Source organism: Coloeus monedula (assembly GCF_965178545.1).
Source record: "Coloeus monedula genome assembly, chromosome: 8".
NCBI lineage: Eukaryota > Metazoa > Chordata > Aves > Passeriformes > Corvidae > Coloeus > Coloeus monedula.
The window spans coordinates 16328347-16348137 of record NC_138788.1 but is presented as its reverse complement, the minus strand read 5'-3'; the positions used below and the strand labels follow the sequence as shown (position 1 = coordinate 16348137).

General features: G+C 35.8%; 1 protein-coding gene across 1 annotated transcript in view; it reads left to right on the top strand.

Annotated features, from left to right (window-relative positions):
- The window catches only part of LRMDA (leucine rich melanocyte differentiation associated), a 612848-nt gene that overhangs the window by 361056 nt on the left and 232001 nt on the right, over positions 1 to 19791 (top strand). Inside the window, 1 exon segment of the mRNA XM_082285652.1 lies at positions 2725 to 2851. Within this exon segment, the coding sequence (XP_082141778.1) occupies positions 2725 to 2851 (127 nt within the window).

Genomic DNA, 19791 nt, shown 5'->3' with positions numbered 1-19791 from the left:
TGTCTTTTTCTGCAGCCATTGGTGTTTGATAATACTCTTAAAACACCCAAAATTACTTACCTGCAAGCAACATTCCGTAGTCCCTGTTGACAGTTTGAATAAGTTTAGTGCCCTTTTGTTGTGCTTTACCTTCAAAACAAACTGATTGAGCCATCAATAGCTCCTGAAAGCTGACAGAGGCATGTCATCTGGTGTAACCCTCTGATAGTAGGTTATCTGTGGGAGTTAACCTCCCTGCATTGTTAACTGAAATGTTTTATGTACTATGCAACTTTAGGATACTGCTGTGATAACCTTAGTAACTAAGTCATACATCACAGTAAAGAGATTTTGTGCAACAAATAACCCTGGATTAAATTTACAAGGGTTGAATTGATATTGTAGAGTGTTCATTCCCTGGCTTTGGTAATCCTTTCCTGTATTTTTTATGGCAAACTTGTGTTACATTTAGATTGAAGCTGTATCTTCATATTTCTAGCTAAAATATATCCAGGAAGCTTGCTGGTTTTCTTCAGCCATTTAATAAAAATGTATTGTATTATTTTCAAATAATATAGATACTTTTTAGCCCACATTTAGTAAAAAGAATATGAGTAAATGAGATTGTATTTTAAATCACCTTTTAAAATAATTAATCACAGATATACCTTCCTTCTACCAGTGGGATAACCTTTATGGTACTTACTTTTTAGTATTTGCTCTGCTTTAAGGTCTGCAAGTTTGAAAAAGAGAACCAACCCCAGACCTGTAACTTGTGGAGCAGTTTGCTGTTTAATTTGAGTGGGTAGGGTTTTTCAGTTTTGTTTCTGGAATTGACAAGTACTAGTGCTAATTCTGGTTTTTGAAATGCAGTCAGGATGGCTTAAAAATACAAAAATACATTTGTATCAAGGAATGCTATTATAATTTTAAGCTCTTTTGAAATGATTGAGAGACTGACATTAGGGCTGTGATCCAAAGTCAGCATAGATGACAGTGCTGTCTTATTCTGTTGTCATTTTTGTTGCAGCCTGCTTTTCAATGGCATATTTCATTCCATCATTAAACATTTGCTGATTTTCTAATACCGATGTTTTCTTCACCTGAATATTCATCTTTTCTCACCCTACACTTAGTGGGTGTCTTTACTCATTTTTAGCTTCACTCTTCTTCATTCTTGACATATTGTTTCCTTCTGTACATGTCTTCATTTGAAAGAATCTGTTGTCATCAGAGCTTTTCTGCCAGTAATGCAAGATGGATAGCTTCTCCTCCAGTGAAAGATAAGGGCCAGCAAAATGCCAGGGAGGACTGGAAGGGCAGCCAGGAAAGCTGGAATGAGTCTGAGAATGTGTCTGTCTCATAGGTCTGTATAGCTGTTTAAAAAAATGATCTTAGGAGATGTTTTGTTTTGTGAAGTGACTCTCTTTCTTCAACTAATTGAGACCCATAGATTGAGGATTCAAGTTGAAATTGTCTGAGCAATTCAGAACTGAGTATTTTCAGTTCAGTTGTTAACAATTTATGAAGGTGTTGCTTCAGAGGAGTGGTGCACTTGACAGAAAGGTTTATTTGCACCATTGAATTTTGCTTGTTTTTAGAAGGGGGAGCATTACAGTCTTTTTCACATGTTTATCTGGTTTTGAAAACAGTATCATAAGATAAACTTTTACCTTTTAAACCAGTTTTTTGTGTTGTTCTTTTTCAAACCATTATGCAGAGTTTGCTGCTTCTTTGATTTTTTCCTCTCAGTGCCAGAAGGGATCGGTGTGGGGAAGAGCTCTCTGACTGGCTGGGGGGTTAGGCAAAGAAGCTAGGCTGGGGAACGTTATCGTCACCTTTCTACCCCCTGCCAGGAACAGTCTGATATTGCCCTCACTTTGCAGTGTCTGCTTCACATTTGGTTGACTAAATGCAAATGATGTGTACTTGAGGTGATTAGATATTTGGATTTGCTGTGGTTGTGCCTTCTTTTGGTTTTGATCTGCTGTGTTCTCTCCCTCCACAAGTGAGGAGCCAATAGTATTTTTCTGAGGCTAGAAAGCTGCTGTCCTTTGTGTAAGAATGCTAAATAGTACGTAATACTGATGAATCCTCACAAGAACTTGGAAGTCTTAAAATATATTTCCCATAAATAGTCTCTCCCTGTGCTTCTGTGTGCTTCTGCACTTAATCCTGAGCTGAGATCTGTATGCCATAAAGACACCTTGTCTCTCTGGCAGGGTCAAATTGGGATTCTCCTTCCAAATGCTGATCATTGTGTTTCTAGGAAAATAAAAAATCTGAAGAAGTGTTGGCGAATGCCAAGAATTCTTGCAGAGAATTTAGCTGGCAATTTCCCATATCTCAGGTTGGTTTTCTTCTGCAGTGTGGATTGGAATCTTTGGTATCGCTCAAAGCTCCTTTTCCCAAACAGGCAGCGCAAAACAATTTCCAAATTACTCTGTTTCTTGATATGCTTTATACCTCACTAATATACAAAGAGAACATACATGTCCAGGTGATAATTGTGTTTGATCCATGCAGTATTAAATGGTTTGGGGCAATTTACAACAAGCTTCATTTGAGAGAATAAAGTTAAGTATTCTAACTTTGTACATAAGCTACATTGCATGGAAAAGGTGAATAGATAGAGGAAGCAAAGGCTGTTGTTATTTATGGCTGTTATTTATTTAGTCATTTAGTCTGTGTGTATGTCTTTGTTCATTACTGGATTTTAACTGTGTGCATTTTGCTATCTGTCAGATACTTTGTCCTGCACAAATTGACAAACCTGAAATTTCTCGATACTCGGAAAGTAACCACGAGGGAGAGAGAGGAAGCCTTGATAAGAGGCGCCTTCATGAAAGTGGTTAAGCCCAAGGATGCTAAGGTAGGAGAGTAAATGAAAGTAATAAAAATAATATGACTCATTAACACTATTATTAAATAACTTCAAGAGCCTGGCTGCATTTTTTGCTAAGGTAAAAACTAACAGGTGAAACTTTTCAAATGAAAGGATCAGTAAATGTGGTCAGATGGGGGACAAAAGCCTTAGTAATTTTTGGGTGGTTTAATACACAAATTTGCAGATACATGTCTAATGGGCTATGGCCATGTTATCAAATTTCTGGTTTCAATCTCTGTTTCACACAGCGAAGTAACTAATACATGTCACTGAGCTTAAAAGGATATTTTTACCCTGTCCCAAGGAAGTGTAACAACTGTGTGATATATACTTTTGTGAAAGAATGTGATTTTTTCTGGCAAGTTGTCCCCTGCCTTGTATGTTAAACATCTACTGCAGAGCTCACACCTGTGGTGTTTATTGGCTTTTAGTGGACCAGTTGATTCTAATTTCGTATGATGTTGTTTAAAGTGGCGTCCTGCTAATAAGCATTGACAACATCAGAGAGACAGTTTTGGTAATCTGAGCATTTAATACAGCTTCCATCAAGTCTGGGCATCCTGCTGAAGCAATCACAACGTGAATGTGAATTCTCCACTTTGCCTTCTTTTCCCATTGTTGATCAATACGTGATAACAGCAATGTGAGGGTGCTTTAGTACTGCAGATCTTTCTTAGAACTGCGCTCAAGTTTTCAGTGTACTTGCTTTCTGTTTGCTGTTTTTTTCTCTAAAGCATACCATCAATAATTTATTGCAGATTTCCAATAATGCTGAATAATAATGTAGTGGTATGGAAATGCACTGTTTGGTAGCATAACAGTGTTGCTGGATAAATGCATTATCATGAGTACAATTGCAGTGCATTGCAAATTAATTCAGACTGATTAATTTATAACTACTAAAATGTTAACAGTTCTGATACAAACATTGCTTTGATATGTTGTTTACCACTGCCTTTAGCTATTTCAGCTTTATATATGTAATAAATGAATTAATTTATTTTTAAGCTGTGGTGGAGATCTTTTTCACAGCAAACCATCTTTGAATCTGGCCAAATGCAACAGCTGAATTGTGTTAGGCATAGCATACCTATGTCATCTTTTACAATTCTATCTAATCAGATTTTGGATCTGGTGAAGTTTTTTTTAAAATTTGTCTAACATCTTTTGTTTAAGAGTCTATTTTGTGAATTGCATCCAACTTAATAGTGTAAGAGAAAAAATAGTGTCTCTCAAATTTGAAGTTACTTTTCTGGATTAAACCTCTTTCTAAGTCAATAGCTAAGGGTAAATTACTTAACAAATTTAGGGATAACATCTTTATCTTTTATATCTACAATTGAACCTCTTGTATAGTTTTGAATTATTTACCCACTAAGTCTTATGATAAACCAGACATTTATTTCAGAAAATTTGCAGAAGGCTCCAATTTACTGTTGTTATTGCCATGCTAAAGAGTTTTTTTTCTTCTTTATAAGTGGTTCAGTACAAATTACTGATGGTAAAATCATTGTAAATGATTTTCATGGCATGACTTAATGCTTCTTAAGGTGCTACAAAATTACCCTCATCATACTATATTATATACGAATCACAGAAGTGGCTAATTTAAAATAAATATTAAATTTGATGCAGATATTATAAAGCACTACAAATTATTTTGAATTTGTGCTTATTTCCTAGGATATTCATGGTTGTAGTACACATGCATGCAAACTTTCTATGTCTGAGAAGACTCACAGAATTTTCTCTGCATATATGCTTTGAGATGCAGCTAAGTATGGATATAGCTATTGACAGCTCTACTCAAAGACCACAGCCAGCAGCATTCCTCCATGTATTGCAAAGATGATGTGCACAGTAACTGCACTTTCAAATTCTGGCATGTGTTATACATTGCATACACAATGGGTTTTTACTCTTTAGCCTTCACATTTCCTGGGTCTTGTGTTCTCTGTTCACCAGTTCCACTTCCACATAGCTGTCAATATTTTTGACCAGCTTCAGCCAGATTCAACAGACAGGTAGTGGTAATATATTTTAAGCTTTCTGAAACTAGTTAGAGATTACACCTTGATCCAAACTCAGAGGAAGATTGCAGCATTTCCAGTATTCGTCATCCAAAAACCTCCATGATAAGTTGACCTAGTGATGTATAAGACATTGATGACAATGAAATTCCCAATTTTTTTTGGAATTTGGGTTTTTTTGCCTTTCACCTAAGGTGGGAGCCACTGTGTCAGCCTATGCTTACTGGGAAAGGAGATGAAGTGATTAGTATTTATGTTGGTGGATGCCACATGAAAATCTTCTGCCAGATGTAGTAACAACAGTGGGCCTATCAGACCTGCTTTTTCAGGAAAAAAAACCCTAAAATCAACAAACCAACAAAAAATCCTAACTTCTGCTGTGGCTTTATTTCCCCCCATTATGATAAGCAGGAGATGGTATGGCTTATTCAGCATAAAAGGCAGACTGATGATCTAAGGAGGCTGTGATGTGGGGAGTTGTTTTCATTTTAGTCTTGACATGAAATACTTGGGAGAGCAAAATACCCCACCAAGAAAAAAATACACAAAATGAGAATAAAAGCAAGAAATTTCCATCTGACTAGCTTGTGTTTACTCAAATGTGAAGCTATCTAGCAATCACCAGTCATCACTAAGTCATAAATATTTTATTTTGTATAAATTTTTTTTTACTTTCATTTTTCCCTATTTTTTTTAAACAGAACACTACACTTTCTTGTGCTTTGCTTCATTTCATCCTTTGTTGAAAATGCATCTGTTTGTGATATGACTGTCTTATGGAAAGACACAATCATTTATTAGAAAACAGTTTAATGTCACAATGCAGTATTCCTTCTCACTATGTAAGTGACCTAAACTTCAATATTCTGTTATGTTTGTGTTTTCTTTTGTCAAAATATTGAACATTGTATCATGCCTGCTTTTAATAAAGATTGGGGAAGTCTGGCTGGATAAGAGGCATTGAGCCAGATGAGGAAGCCTTGTTTAATGACCAGACCATGACCTCATTTCACTGGCATAAGTGTAGATCAAAGTGGAAGATGCCTGTCCAGTGTGAAGTGTGTTTCTGGGCATGACAGCATTTCACATCAGAAAGACAGCTCAAGAATACGACAGTCAAAATTGCTTAATTATGTCCCGGCTTTGTAATTATTCATCTGTGCTTTTTCAAAGAGTACAGTTGTCATTTCTTGACATAATTATTTAAAACTGTACCCCTCTTTGGTTTAGAGGTATATGAATTGTGCTTCCAACTGTTTCATTTTTCAAACTTAGAGATGCAAAGCAGAATGTGATTTGAGAAAATATTTTAAGACTACACATTTTTACGTTGCATATGATATAAATAAAAAAATGAAATTATGGTGTATCAAAGTACATAATTTCATATTTTAAAGGTCTGTATTCATGATCATTTAATCTAGATGATAAAATGTGGATATATCCATTAAAGTGTGTTGCTATGAATAGATACACACTGTCATAAGTCTCTTTAAATATAAATTTAATTACTTAATACTGGGTCAGCCGGCTTGCTTTTATAAAATACATATATTTCCCAGTATTTCTCAACCCCTCTTCCCAACAAATATTTTTTTACTTACTGCATTTCTAAGGTTAACACATTCATCCATTTAATTTATGGTGGTGAAAGAAAGCAGAAGCCATTTGGTCACCAGTAACAGTTTTGCAGCTTGTAGGGCCAAACCATTGGCAGGTTTCCTTAGATATACTTCCATCTAACAAACTTAATATTAAATGGAGTTATTCTGCTTCCTTGCAGCTTTACCAAAAGCATCTTGTCCACTGGCTGTAAGGGAACTCTTAACAAAAGGCGGCAGTGTAGGTGTTTTGAATTTTTCAGTATTTTTCCACTCTCAGATGCATTGTTTTCATCACAAGTTATAATTATGAAACCTGACATTGCAGTTGTTCTCTAAGGAACCAAGATGGAGACACTGAAGCAGAAAGGCAAGTCTAATATCTGCATTCCATGTAATAAATGTCTGTGATTCATGCCCACACTGTTACTTGAGGGGTAGGAGGAGATTATTTTATTATGATAGGAAGAGTAAATATTTAGGCAGTACCGTTTAAGAAATAAGGTGAGATAAAATCTACAGTGTTGCTTTCAGTTGGCAGTATTCTTGTGTTTAAGCTCATAGGAAAAGCTCATTATCAAAGTGACCAATGATGATATATGCTTCTATTAAAATCAGATGAGGCATAAGGAATGATTTGAGTAATTTTTGTCCCTAACTATTTAACAAGAATCATACTTTTTTTGAACAGATATATTCTACCTGCTTCCATGAATATAGGCAAAACATTTTTGCCAGTGTATCTCATGGATCTTTTTACCCCCTCCCTAAATTAGGAAAATAAGGCTGGTTTTTAAAAAGTAAATGAAAGGAGGCAGATAAAACTTTGGAGAGCATCTACATTGCTCACAGTTTTTTTCTTTTTACCATCGCCATAGTGTAGAGATCTTGGTTTATGAATTTAGAGCATTTGAAGAACATGCAGAGTAAAGGGCTTCTAAAGTGTAAAGAATCATTGTGTCAGTGAACTGCTAGCTCATAAGATACCTCTTTGAGAGAGCTTTCCCATAACAGGGATTCTTATTGTCAGATGTCAAAATTTCACATACCAAAACAGAACAAGGACACAAATTTAAGACTGCAGCCTAGACTGTGATGCAGTAAATAATATTTACTTCAAGGACATTGTAGCAGTCATGCAGTCATCCATTTTTCTCTTTGGAAAGTTTAGGTATTTTAAGCAGAAGTCCATAACATGTTTGGTTCATAACCTACTGTAATTCCTGCTGTCAAGAGGGAAGAATAGACACGTGTGGGTCATATGTGTATTAGGGTAGGGAGAAAGAGTCTTCTTCAATGTTGGTTCTTATGTTGATATTTCTTAAAAAACACCCTCATATGTTCTTTGGGCATGTATTATGTGGACTTCATTTCACTATTTTAATTGCTATTAAATATGCAGAATGAAAAAGATGGTGATCTTTCCTAAAATTGTTCCCTTAAAAAAAGGTACATGATTGTCATGAAGCCCCATGTCATTTTAGCCATTAATGATCCCAATGCATTTTTCAGATGGGAAGGGGTGTTATTCCTGGAGCTCTGGCCTCAATCCAGTTCAGGTGATTACATTCTGCCTCTATGGATTTCTCTACAGTCTCAATGTACTAAGGCATTCTTCTCCACCTTCTGCCCTAAACTGTTCTGTAATGTTGCAGTGTGCTAGTTAACCAGCTGCTGCTTTGCACCTGAAAAGTGTGTGTCCTTCAGTAGTAGTGAGCAAATCGATCCCTTGGTAAGACTTAATATTTGTAAAGCACTTGGAAATCCTCTGATGAATGGCAATAGGTGCAGTATATTATTGATGCCCCCATTTAATTGAAGAAACTACTGTGACAATTTGTTTATTACTGCTCAGGGTTTTTGGTGTTTTGGGTTTTTTTTTTTTTTTTTTTTTTTTTTTTTTTTTTTTTATTTTCATTTGTGGGTTCAGATATAAGTAAACTTCAATTATTAGATGCTGTAAGTGTATGGTCTGGCTTTTGTAATGTAACTCAGTCTATTTAATAAAATGCCATTCAGCAGAATGTAACAGCATGGTATCAAACAGTAGAATCACAATTGTCTTAGAGTCTTAATGGATCATTATGGCTAGAGTTTTATTTTATAAGGATTTTTTTTGTTTTTCTTTTGGAAATAGAAACACTGCTGGAGTACAAGCAGACGCTCTTGTTCCTCTTTTCAGAAAAACTAATGGAAAGTATCTCATTATCAGATGACACCAGTGTTAAGCACGGGAGTTGTTCATATGTTGAATTTTGTAAAAAAAGAATAATGTATTTAATATGGCGTTGGCAAAACTCTTTGCTAGCTTATGGCTATTCTTATATTTCTGTAGGTGATTCTTTTTTTATTTCCTGGACCTTAAGACACAATATGTCTAATGTACTGTCAGTAATTTTGGTGAGTTATTTGCATTGAAATAGTAGTAGTCTTAAGTTAGAATATATGTTAAGTTTTAGCACAGAAACAAAGGTCCAATTATAATTATTTTTTTTATTCTGTAATCTGTTTGTCACAGCGATATTTCTGAGAGAGAAAATCAGTGGCAAACTATCACTACCATAGGATCTACCTGGAATTTTGTACATGTGATGCACCTGTTTTAAAAGTTGGAAAGAACTGTCATGGCTGATTTTACATTTATTGCTTGTTTTGACTGTGGTTGGATGTCACAGTTTTCACAGCAGGCTCTGCAGTGTATTTGTGTGCTGTGTTAAGGCCTGGCTTCACTGTTTCACTGCCCCATGAGAAGTTCCCCAGCTGTTAGAGATAAGCGTGGTCAGAAGGGTTACTGCCAATGAAGACAAAGATGATTTGTTGTTGTGATCTTCTCAGGAGCGTATCTTGCAGCAAGAAACAACTGAAGAACCACGACTTCATCACATGAAATGGGATGCAAGCACATCATATAGCATCTCATTGTGAAGTGAATGCTAGGGTTTTGGTTTTTTTGGTGTTGCTATTGTCAGAGGGATGGCATGAGAGGACAGGAACAAAAGGAAAGGTAAAACGAATGCGCTAATATTTCTAATCACTTTGGAAACAGTGCAAATGCCTAAAAATAGCAGCCTAGTGCCATTTTAGATACTCTAAAGTATACAGCAGGCCCCTGTAGGGATGGCAGATAAGTATCTTACATAGGAGATGTAAGTTTTTCTGAAGCCACCATGGGAGACCAGGCACAGGTACTGTAGAGTGGCTAAAAGAGCAGTAGAAGCTTGTGTTTAAGCAGCTGGATCCTGCCTTTCCTGTTGTGGTAAAAAAAGAGATCGTGTGCTTGAAATATTGGCAGGTCAAGAACACCAGAGCATTATAAAAAATAATCCTTCCCTTCACTAACATCAGCCACAGTGTGGTCCAAGAGTCAGATAGGGCTGTGATGAGGTCATCTCCTAAAAGCTCAAGCATATCAGTCATTCTCTCTTCATTAATGACTATGAACATGACCAATTTAAAGCTGGTTTATGAGTTATTTCAGGAAAAAAAAAAAATTGTTTTCAGAGAAGGCCTAATATTTCTGCCCTTGTCTCCACCCTTACCAGAAATGTGTAGGCCAAAGGGACATTTTGTAAGAAATCCTGAACTTTTTTGCTTATGAGTTTCTAAAACCGCTCCCTTTGTCAAAGAAAAAGGATTCAGCACAGTTTTATCTGCTCCCTTAAAATGATGTTGGAGTCACAGATTCTGGTTCCAGTTCCTTAATGTTAACTGAAGCTGATGCTAATGTTTTCTAATTGTGTCCATCTTGCAGACAATGGGTCTGGCATAAAATCTTTAAGATTTGGTGATTTAGGTTACGGATCTGTGTTTCAGGGGAAAATCAGGGGTTCATTGTGTGGATAAAAAGCTAAATAATATTTGTGACTGAGGACTGGCGTTATTCGTGAAGGAATAGTGAGATTACAAAACTTTTGCAGTTAACTGTTGCCCTAATTTATCTTATTCATCCAAGAAAAATGTTCATAGGAAAACAAATTATAATTAACTCTGTAATTAGAAATGTCTCTAAAAATAAATAAGAAAAATGTCAATCATGTTTCAAAAATGGTATTGCTTTGAATCCTGTTTTTGTGAATGATCTGGTTTAGAGGTAGGTTTTCTGGAGACTTTAGCAGACAGGGTATCTGTCCTTAAGTGATATGCATTTAATTTTTAAATGTATATAAGGTAAGCTTCAGTTGTAATGTATTAAATGTCTTTGTATCAAGGAACCTAGTAAAGGCATGTGCATTGTCCCAAAGATGATTCATTTCTCTTTCAACCTTGGTGGGGTTTGAAAACCTTAGGCATTCTTTCTTGTAAAAGAACCTGTGGGTATTTGCTTAATGATTAAATTACTGTTGCCTTTGTGTTGCTAACTTTGGAGCTCGAAGCAGGAGAATAAGTTTTCTGGTATGTCAGTATAGCAAACTGTGCTATGTATCTTACTCTGGTAAATTTCATTAGGAAATGTATCATTTGGATTTAAATAAGAGGTAAATTCAGAACTGGGAAATTAAGACTTTTTTTCTTCACACATTATAAGACTAAACATACAACTTTGTTCATGTAACAGTTACAAACAGTTCACTGTGTAGGCCAAATGCTCTCTAATGCAGTAAAATTAAGAAATAATATGCTTTGAAAGTGATTTATGAGTGTGGTTAAACTGCCAGATTTACAAAGAAATAGTTCAGATCTTGGGAAGCCTCAGGAGTCACGTCAAAAATGAATTTGACCATGATTTAAACTGCTACTTTTCTTACATGACATTTAATATGTGTACTTTGGAGGCCCATATGTCTTTAATAAAATAGCATTAAGTTTTAAATATGATATGAATGCAGTCAGTTTCTAAATTCATAACCTTTTCCACAACTCCAAAATGCTAACCAATAAGGGAGTCATACATGCAATAAAACATAAACCTTAGAAAATAGGTTTTTATTAGGACAGTTAGACATTTGGCAGCTGAGTTGTAATATAATAAATACATGCAGCCAGTGTGGGTTTATCAGTCTTTGTTTACACTGTAAGCAACTGGGACCAGACAACTAATTATAACTGAGGACCAAAGGTCATCATAAGTATATTTTGTCCAGTGAATCTGTGCTTGCTAGGCGAATCTTATAAGTAAAGAAAAGTAAGAAAAGTAATTTATTAAAAAGAAACACTACAGTATGCTTCCCAGTTGAGTTTGTCAGAGAATATAATGTTTATTAGAAAGTCATATACTTTAAGACTGTTCTGAAGTACTAAGCACTTCAAAAATCATGAAAGTATAGACATTAAAAACCATACACAATTTACAAAGGATTTCAATATTCAGCAAATGGTGGCCAAAAGAGTTCAGTGTTTCATGAAAACAACAAAATGGGAGTCCTGTCTATGCTGAAGTTAATAAAAGAATGCTATCATATTTTAAGGGGTATTTTTTTTGCAATTTGAGGTGTTTTACTGAGTTTGTTAAAATAATGTATTTTAACGTTACTTTCTGAAACAGAAGCTAGCCCACAGCAAAACCATCTTTCTAGGTAGCTTGAGCTTTTACTCAGAACGGCAAATTCTGGTTTGCTTGTTGAGTTCCTCTGTTTTTTCAACATGTATAGAACAATACTCCAAGCCTGTTCACATTTTCTAGGTAGTCTGACTTTCTAAAGAAAGCTATTGAAATGGTGTGGGAGTTGTGAAAAGACAGATTTTCTGTGTACTCAAAAGTGTGTGGGGAGGTGGGGCATAAAAACTTGATTGTGGTATACTTTTTCCTTCAAAATGCTTCAGTGATTCAATTTCTGGTTAGTGTGTGGCTTTAGAAAAATGAGAAAAACAAAATTAAAAAAGTCTGCTTTGAGATGTATTGCAAAGTATATATTCAAATGCTAATCTCTATTCCTCCAGAATTATGGGTTCCCTAGAGCATCCAGAAAATTATTAGCAGCATGTAATCCAGCTCAGTTTGAATGCATCTTTACTCTGTTAGCCAAATCTTTACATAATACAAATCATTCTACCTATAAAAGCACAAATATGTTATTGTTCTCAACAGGCAATTTAATGCAGCTATAGGGAGGAGAATAAGAGAAAAGAAGATTACAAGCTAGCTGATCATGCTTTTATTTCTCTTAAATCTCCCAGCATTTCTCTGTGGTTGTACTTGTTTAAATATTGTATACAACTGTGCTCTCTATATGATTTGGAAAGCAAATCAGCCTAAATATGAAGTTTCAATAGGTGTAGTTTTTAGGGGATTTGATACATTTATCACAAATATACATTTTACTCCAGAAGCATGCTGAACCTGTAATCTTTTGTCTTTTTTCTTATAATTCTTTTGAAGACTCCAGTTTTGCTGTAGAGAGCTCAGTTATATTTGCCACCCAGATGTGCAGATTTAGCTATAGAATAGCTATTAAAGTTAATTTTTTGGAGGGTTTTATCAAAAGGACTATTAGTGTGAATACACACAGGAAGCATACGAACAAGGGAGAAACCCATTTTATTGAAATAATACACAGCTATCTCCAGTCAAGCTGTGGAGTCAGGATCCTGCTCCAGTGGAATTACGCAAATGGGACAAAGTTTAGCTGTCACAATTCTTGTAAACAAGAAGGCAGATCCACTCTGGCATATGTGTGCGAACTGTTGACTTTTATTGTTACATTCTGCTGTATTATGCCTTGCAGTATTTTGCCACCAGACTCTAGCTTGTGACTCTCTCACTGTAAAGTTTTGCATCTATATGATAATAATTCTTTTGCTCTTTTGTGTTGCTTTCCTTATTTTCCGCTAAGCATGTGTCCTTATGTTATACATCTACTACCTGATCACCAATGATTGGAAATTTATTTATTAGCTCATACCTAAACACTGTAAAATGTTTAGATATGAGTAAGCAGTTGGCCTATTACTATTATTAATTGCTCACAGACAATGTGAAATAAATGTAGGTTTTAAAGTGAAAGGTGAAGGCACTAACACAAGAGAAATCTGTCTAGCAAAAAGAACGGAATAGGAGAGGCAGTGAATGTTCCTATTCTACCTGTTTTCATCAAGCCCATCAAGCATGAACTGGAAGAAACTGTACATAATTCAGTAGAAACAAATATAATTTCTGAGTTAGAAATAGGATGTCACCTGCATGTTTTGCATTTAGCTACAGATCAAGTCCATTGGATTGTTGAACATAAAGCATAGAATATATTTGCTGCTGAGTCTTAGAGTTGTTCTTGTGGAACTTGCTCACTTTGCATGCATTTTGGCCGGAGTTTTGTGCTTTCCTTCAAGACCTTCCTTGTTCAAGGGAGGTCTAACAGGCCACAATATTAATCCGATGCCCCAGGACTGCTCAAATTTTTAACTATCTTGCTTTTGTATAATATCTTCCAGCTTTTTCCTTTCCTCTTATGTGATAATTTCTCATATCTTTATGGTCTGAATAATACTCTACAAGGCTATTTCTTCTAAATAACAAGTCTAAGATATTGTGTGCAATTTTGAAAGATGGAATGCTCTAAAAGGCTAGGCAAAAGCACTGTATGTGTGACACAAAATTTGTCTTTCCCGTGGAGAAAACCTTTGAATCCACTTTTACGTCTGTTGAGGAGGCTCTGAAGGAGTAGTCTGCTGTGTGAGCAATAGAAACAAATGTAGATTTGTGCCATGTCAAATGGTCGTTCCAAAGCAGAACTCATTGAAATCTCTGCATGTGTAGTTCTAGTTTCAAAACAACCAAACAAGCATTCTCTAAATATAAAGAAATATTGCATTGGCAAGATTTTCAGCAGCAGCTATACAGGTAATAACCTGAGAGGAGTACTTTGGGTTTTATTGTTTATCTCTGAGAGTAGAGAACTCGTACAGGGTGAGAAAATAATTCAAATTGTGAGTAAGAAAATGTCTTTAAATTGAGCTCATGTGCTAGGCCAGAATGGTGCATGCTTTCTCAGTAAAGGACACACCTAACTTTCTGGGAAGCATTGCTGCAAGGCCATTGGCAGTTTCAAAGTAAGGAAAGAAAAAGATAGAATGAGTTTTATTTTCCTGATTTATTTTTGAACATGAAACTAGGTATGTTATTTTTCATAACAGCTTTCTGATTTAAAGGCAAGAGCAACATAGCTTTTTGTGTCTTTTTCTGCCCCATATGTTTACTAGTTTCTCTGGAGAGAACTTCTGAAGACTTGTTGTTTATGTGAAGTGGCACTCTTTCCTCCACCTCCCTGCAAGCAGAAATGAATAGATACGTTGTTGGTAGAGAACTTACTTGCTTTGTCCTCTTGAGGTCATATTCTGGCAAGCGGGAAGTCTATTTTTTGATTTGATAAACCCCTAGTGGAATATGGTTTGGCTTGTAAAAACTGCTGTACACAGAGCCAATGGTTGTCTTGTCCTTTATAGCCTGGTCTTCTACCTTCTGCCCAGAATTCAGGGGAAACCAATGATCACTGGCTGAGGCAGTGTCATAGGAGAACTGCTGAAAATTTATGGAGCTCTAATTAAACCTCAAATGCACTAATTCAAGCCCTATAAATCTTGTGTAATACTGGTACAGTGAAGGTATCATGAGGGCTGATGTGGTCTGGGAGAATAAGGCCCATGCGTAATCTTCTTTGCAGTTTTACAGCTGGGAAGCAATTATGTTGCAACCTAGGCTGTCCAGTGATCCCAAAGATAGTTCATAGATGTTAATTAAGTTTACTTTTACTCAGGGAATGTTGAAATGTTTCGTACAGATAGACCAGCTATTACAAACTTGAAAAGTCAGATTTCTTTTTTTGGCTTCCCTTGGTGGGGAAAAGGTTCAGCTGAGGATTTTGCCTATACTGCAGTTACCTGAAGGTGAGAGTAGTTTCTTCCAAGCCATGTATCAATAACAACAATGAAAACACTGCATTATCAGGGCTACTGTTTACATGGATGCATGATATAACTAGTCTGTGTGGCAGAAAAGATTATACTTTCATATGCTCTCCTAAAGAAATAGATTAATCAAATACTAATATGCCATGTAAATTGAAAATTGTAGCTACTTAATCTCAAGATGGAGAAGCGCTTAAATTGATGGTGTATCATTTTTTTCATCTATAATATTATCATGGTGGAATAATTTTAGTTGGTAGAAACTTGCTGTAGTGAGAATAAAATAAATAATTTACTTATCCCCATGACTTCACTTCTTGGCCTAGGAGGAAGGGCCACCCCTTTGTATCTGTAGTAAAATCCTGCCTGTGATGCAGTGACTAGAAGCAATTGACATTATCAGTAGAGCCAGGATTTCATGCTTTCTCTTCTACACTATTCAAAGAAATACTTATTTTTTCTTATGCAATTTGTATTGGAGAAGGCTTATTTTTGCTAAAGGGACTATGGACTGTGTGTTTGGCTTCCATGTAGGCTTTCAGTGCTGGTTCTTCTCCATACAGAAACAAGTCAGAAAAACAGCATAATCACTTTTTGCTTTGTTAGGGGCATAGTAAACCTGTCTATCAAGAAAAGCAGATGGGCCAGGTAAAAAGAAAATCTTGTACTCATAAGGCAGCCTGCGAGCATAAGATACCATTGTTGGAGGATTGGTAGCATGGCCCTGATGTGAATCTTGTGTGCAGATTCAGACATATGTTTGTGTGCTATTGCCAGCCCTCCAGGATTTAAGAACGTTTTTTGAAGGCTAAGAGCTTCGTTGTCTTTACAAAATCTTTTCTTTCTCCGGGTTCTGTATATGTTGAGAAGTCTTTTAAAGCCCTATGTCAGATCTGTTCTTCGTGTGAAGTCTTTATAAATATTTATATAGCCTTGCTGAGGAAGAGTCAATCCATTAGAGTGCTTTAGGCTAAGATTAGCACTTGTGAAGCCTATTTAACCAGATACGAGTTTACTTTATTTAATAACGTTAAAGAGATAGTAAAAGAAAGCTTCTTTATCAGATAGTGGTAAGATCCATGAAACAGGTTTATTAATGTCTAACTATCAAATTATACTTGCCTTAAAATTCATGGAAGTAGCATAGTAATTGCCTATTTGATTTCAGGCAGATTAACATGCTTGTTAGTGTTGAAGCTGTTTTCAGTGTGTGCAAGGCCCTCGATGAGGTCAGCAGCCAGCCCTGCTCATGGGGCAGTGCTGGTCTGAGATTGTATGGCAGCTGATGCTGTTTTTTTTTTTTCTTTTTCCTCCTCAAATATTTTATGGTGTTCATGCAGAAGCATCTTGTGATTCATACTTAACTCATACAGATATCCAGAGATGTACGAATACTTGCCACAGGGAACTCGCACGTGTAGAAGTGGAGTGAAACAGTGTCAAGGTAGAGATAGTAAGGACTCTTGGCCTGCTAGGGGTCCAACACTGCTGGCAGGCTGAAGATTTCTTGTATAACTGTTAACTTCTAGCAAAAAAAATAAGTGTATTTTTGCATAGTACAGACCTCTGGTAACACTGGAGACAAATCTCCTAGGCAGAAGGATAACTTTATGGTTATTTTTGCAGACCTATATAAAGGGTAAATATACTTTGAGTTCAGTCACATGTGCCACATAAGGGACGCCAGTTATTGCATGTGTGGATGTCTATTTATAGTAACCATCCAACCACATACCTCTGGAACAACCATTTCCTTTAATTTATGTATATTTATTATCCTTGAATCTCTGGTATGTTTTCAGAATTCTCTTGGCAGTAATATGAGAGGTTTGTAGCTCCTGAAACCATCATATTGTCATATTTTATATGTACCCATGAGTTGAGTATTATACAATCAAGAAAACAGTTCTTGCTATTCCTTTGTTCTCTTTCCACCCTCCTCCCCTCCTCTAGACTAACATCTAGAACATGTTAGTCCTGAATTCCTTTTATATCACTCAGAGAAAGAGACTTTGAGAGACAATTGTTTCAAGGTGAATCTTCATTTCTTCTAATTACAGCCTGTGAAATAAGAAGTGATGAATGCAGTTCCTCAGTTCAGAGCCCAGCCACTCCCACCACACAAATTGGTTTTTTTTGTTTCTTTTGAACAAAGGCATTCAAATCTTCATTTCTATTTCTCTACCCATCCCTGCTTCCCAAAGTAGGGCTGAAAGACTCTCATAAATGGTAGGATTTGGAATAATCTTGAAGATTATGTCAGAACAACATGATTAAAGTACTTTTATGGTGCAAGAAAATGCAATAATACTGAAACATTTTCTTTGCAGTCACAACAGTTTAGGTTAGTTTGCTTTCTGCTGTGCTCTCCCCTTTACCTCCCTCTCTGGAAAAAAATGTAGGCTGTATTAGAAGGGCTTGTATTTTCAGGAATAACTTTTTCCCTGTTTAATGTGCTTGTTGCAGCCCTATAAATATCAGTGCTGTAGACTGTTTCACTGTCATACATTTGACTTTTTTTTTTTTTTAATGAACCTCTGGCAGAAGGTACTGGAGCCACTAGAATTTTTATAATTGGCTCTTCTTTTAGTTCCCTTTGACTTATCTTCTGTTAACTGGGCTTTTTTTCTCTTTTTCATTAATATTTGTTCTTCTAATTAAGGTTATTACAGTAAGTAAGACTCAAAGTAGCAAGTGTAGGATTTAAACTTTAAATTTATTTTGGTTAAATTCATTTTTCTGAACACCTTTAAAGTTGGTTCAGTACAATCATAACTCCAAGTTCTTCAAGATGAAAAAAAGAAAATAATTTTTATTTCTCTAATTCTCTCTCTTTTTTGAGTGACTAAAATATGGTAATTTGGTTCGTAAAGAGGACATCTGCTGGTTTTTTTCCACCTTAGATCTGCACTTTGGTTGTTAATGAGTAGAACTGTAGCACTTGCCCTTGAGAAGTGAAAACAGGCTGTAAGTGTGGAGAGAAGGTGACTGGGAAAATCTGAATAGTAAGCCCAGTATCCCTTTTTCTTTAAAACAGCATGCCTGTTAGTTGCTTTGAGCAGCAATAATAGAAAGAATTTGTAAAAAACCAAGAAAAAGATAGAAAAGAAGTGGCTGAGTGTTAACTGAATTAGAGGAACCTAGAAGTGTAAACCAGTTTGTATTTACTTCTCTTATGGCATCAGAGAAGTACATCATCTTGAAGGAAGTTGCAAAAATTTTTGGTAATGCCAAAGTTTCCATTACTGAGCAGCTGCACAGAAGGAAAGCCCTCTCTAAACCTTCTTAGCACAATCCAGTTAAAGCAGCCTTGTGTTTCCTGAATACTTTAACAATTGAAACACACCAATTAACACACATTTATGAAAGTCAGGGACTTTTGTTAGTTGTAATTCAATGGATTCCACTTTAGTTAACAAATTCTGTCTCTTGAAGAACTATGTCCCTGGGTGATTATAACTGCTTGTGCCTGTTTTAAAGTACTTTTAGGTGAATTTAATCCATCTAGTAGTTCCACTTAAATATAGCCTTTCTGTGTAAGTCTTATCAAAAGGGAACACATTTTTAATAGAAACGCTGTGAGTGTTGTGTTTTATCACTCCGTTTGTCTGACTAATATTAAGAAAGGTATAAGTTTTACATACCATCCCAAAGATAACAAGAGGTCACACAGCAAGCCCCACATTAGTTGCCTCTGAAGATCTGAGTCATGTTTTTCATATAAATCACATGGAATGGCCCATTATGAACACCTTGTAAAACTCAAAAGGCTTTATGATTGTTAATAGTTTCTGTGGTAGTGATTTACCGGCTAATTTGAGACAAAATATGTTGCAGTGTGGGCTAAGAGAATGTATTATCCTATCTGCATAAATAATAGTGTGTTATTGGTTGTGCACTTTAGAAGCAAGTGGAATGTGTATTACCTTATATCTTCCAACTAGATTTGACATTTCAACTTTTACTTATGGCTTAAATCAACCTGGTTAGGGACAAAGTGTAAAGTTGAATCATGCATTAATTTTTTCCCCCTGCATGTTATCCATCACTGTACTAACCTGTGAACTAAATGTAAGTTGTAGCACTGGTAATCAGTCTGTAACTGCAATTTATTCAATTGAAGACCATCTTATTAGTGTAAAAATAGTTTTAAGCGACATTTTTATAATGACTGTGATAAAACTTTGATGTATCCTAAATGTGTGCAATGTAAGACATTTATAATAGCCCCAAGTGTAATATTAACACAGCCTTTTAATGCATGTAAAAAGAGATCAGTTAGTTTTGATTATATTACCCAATATAGGTTTGCTTCTCTTTCAGAGTTAAAGCATTGCTTGCTGCTTCTAAATGTCAAAATTATTGGAATTTGAAGACAGGTAAATGAAGTCCCATTTTTTGAGATGTACTGGGCAGGTACAAAGAGGCAAAGACGAATGACTCAGTTCATACATGG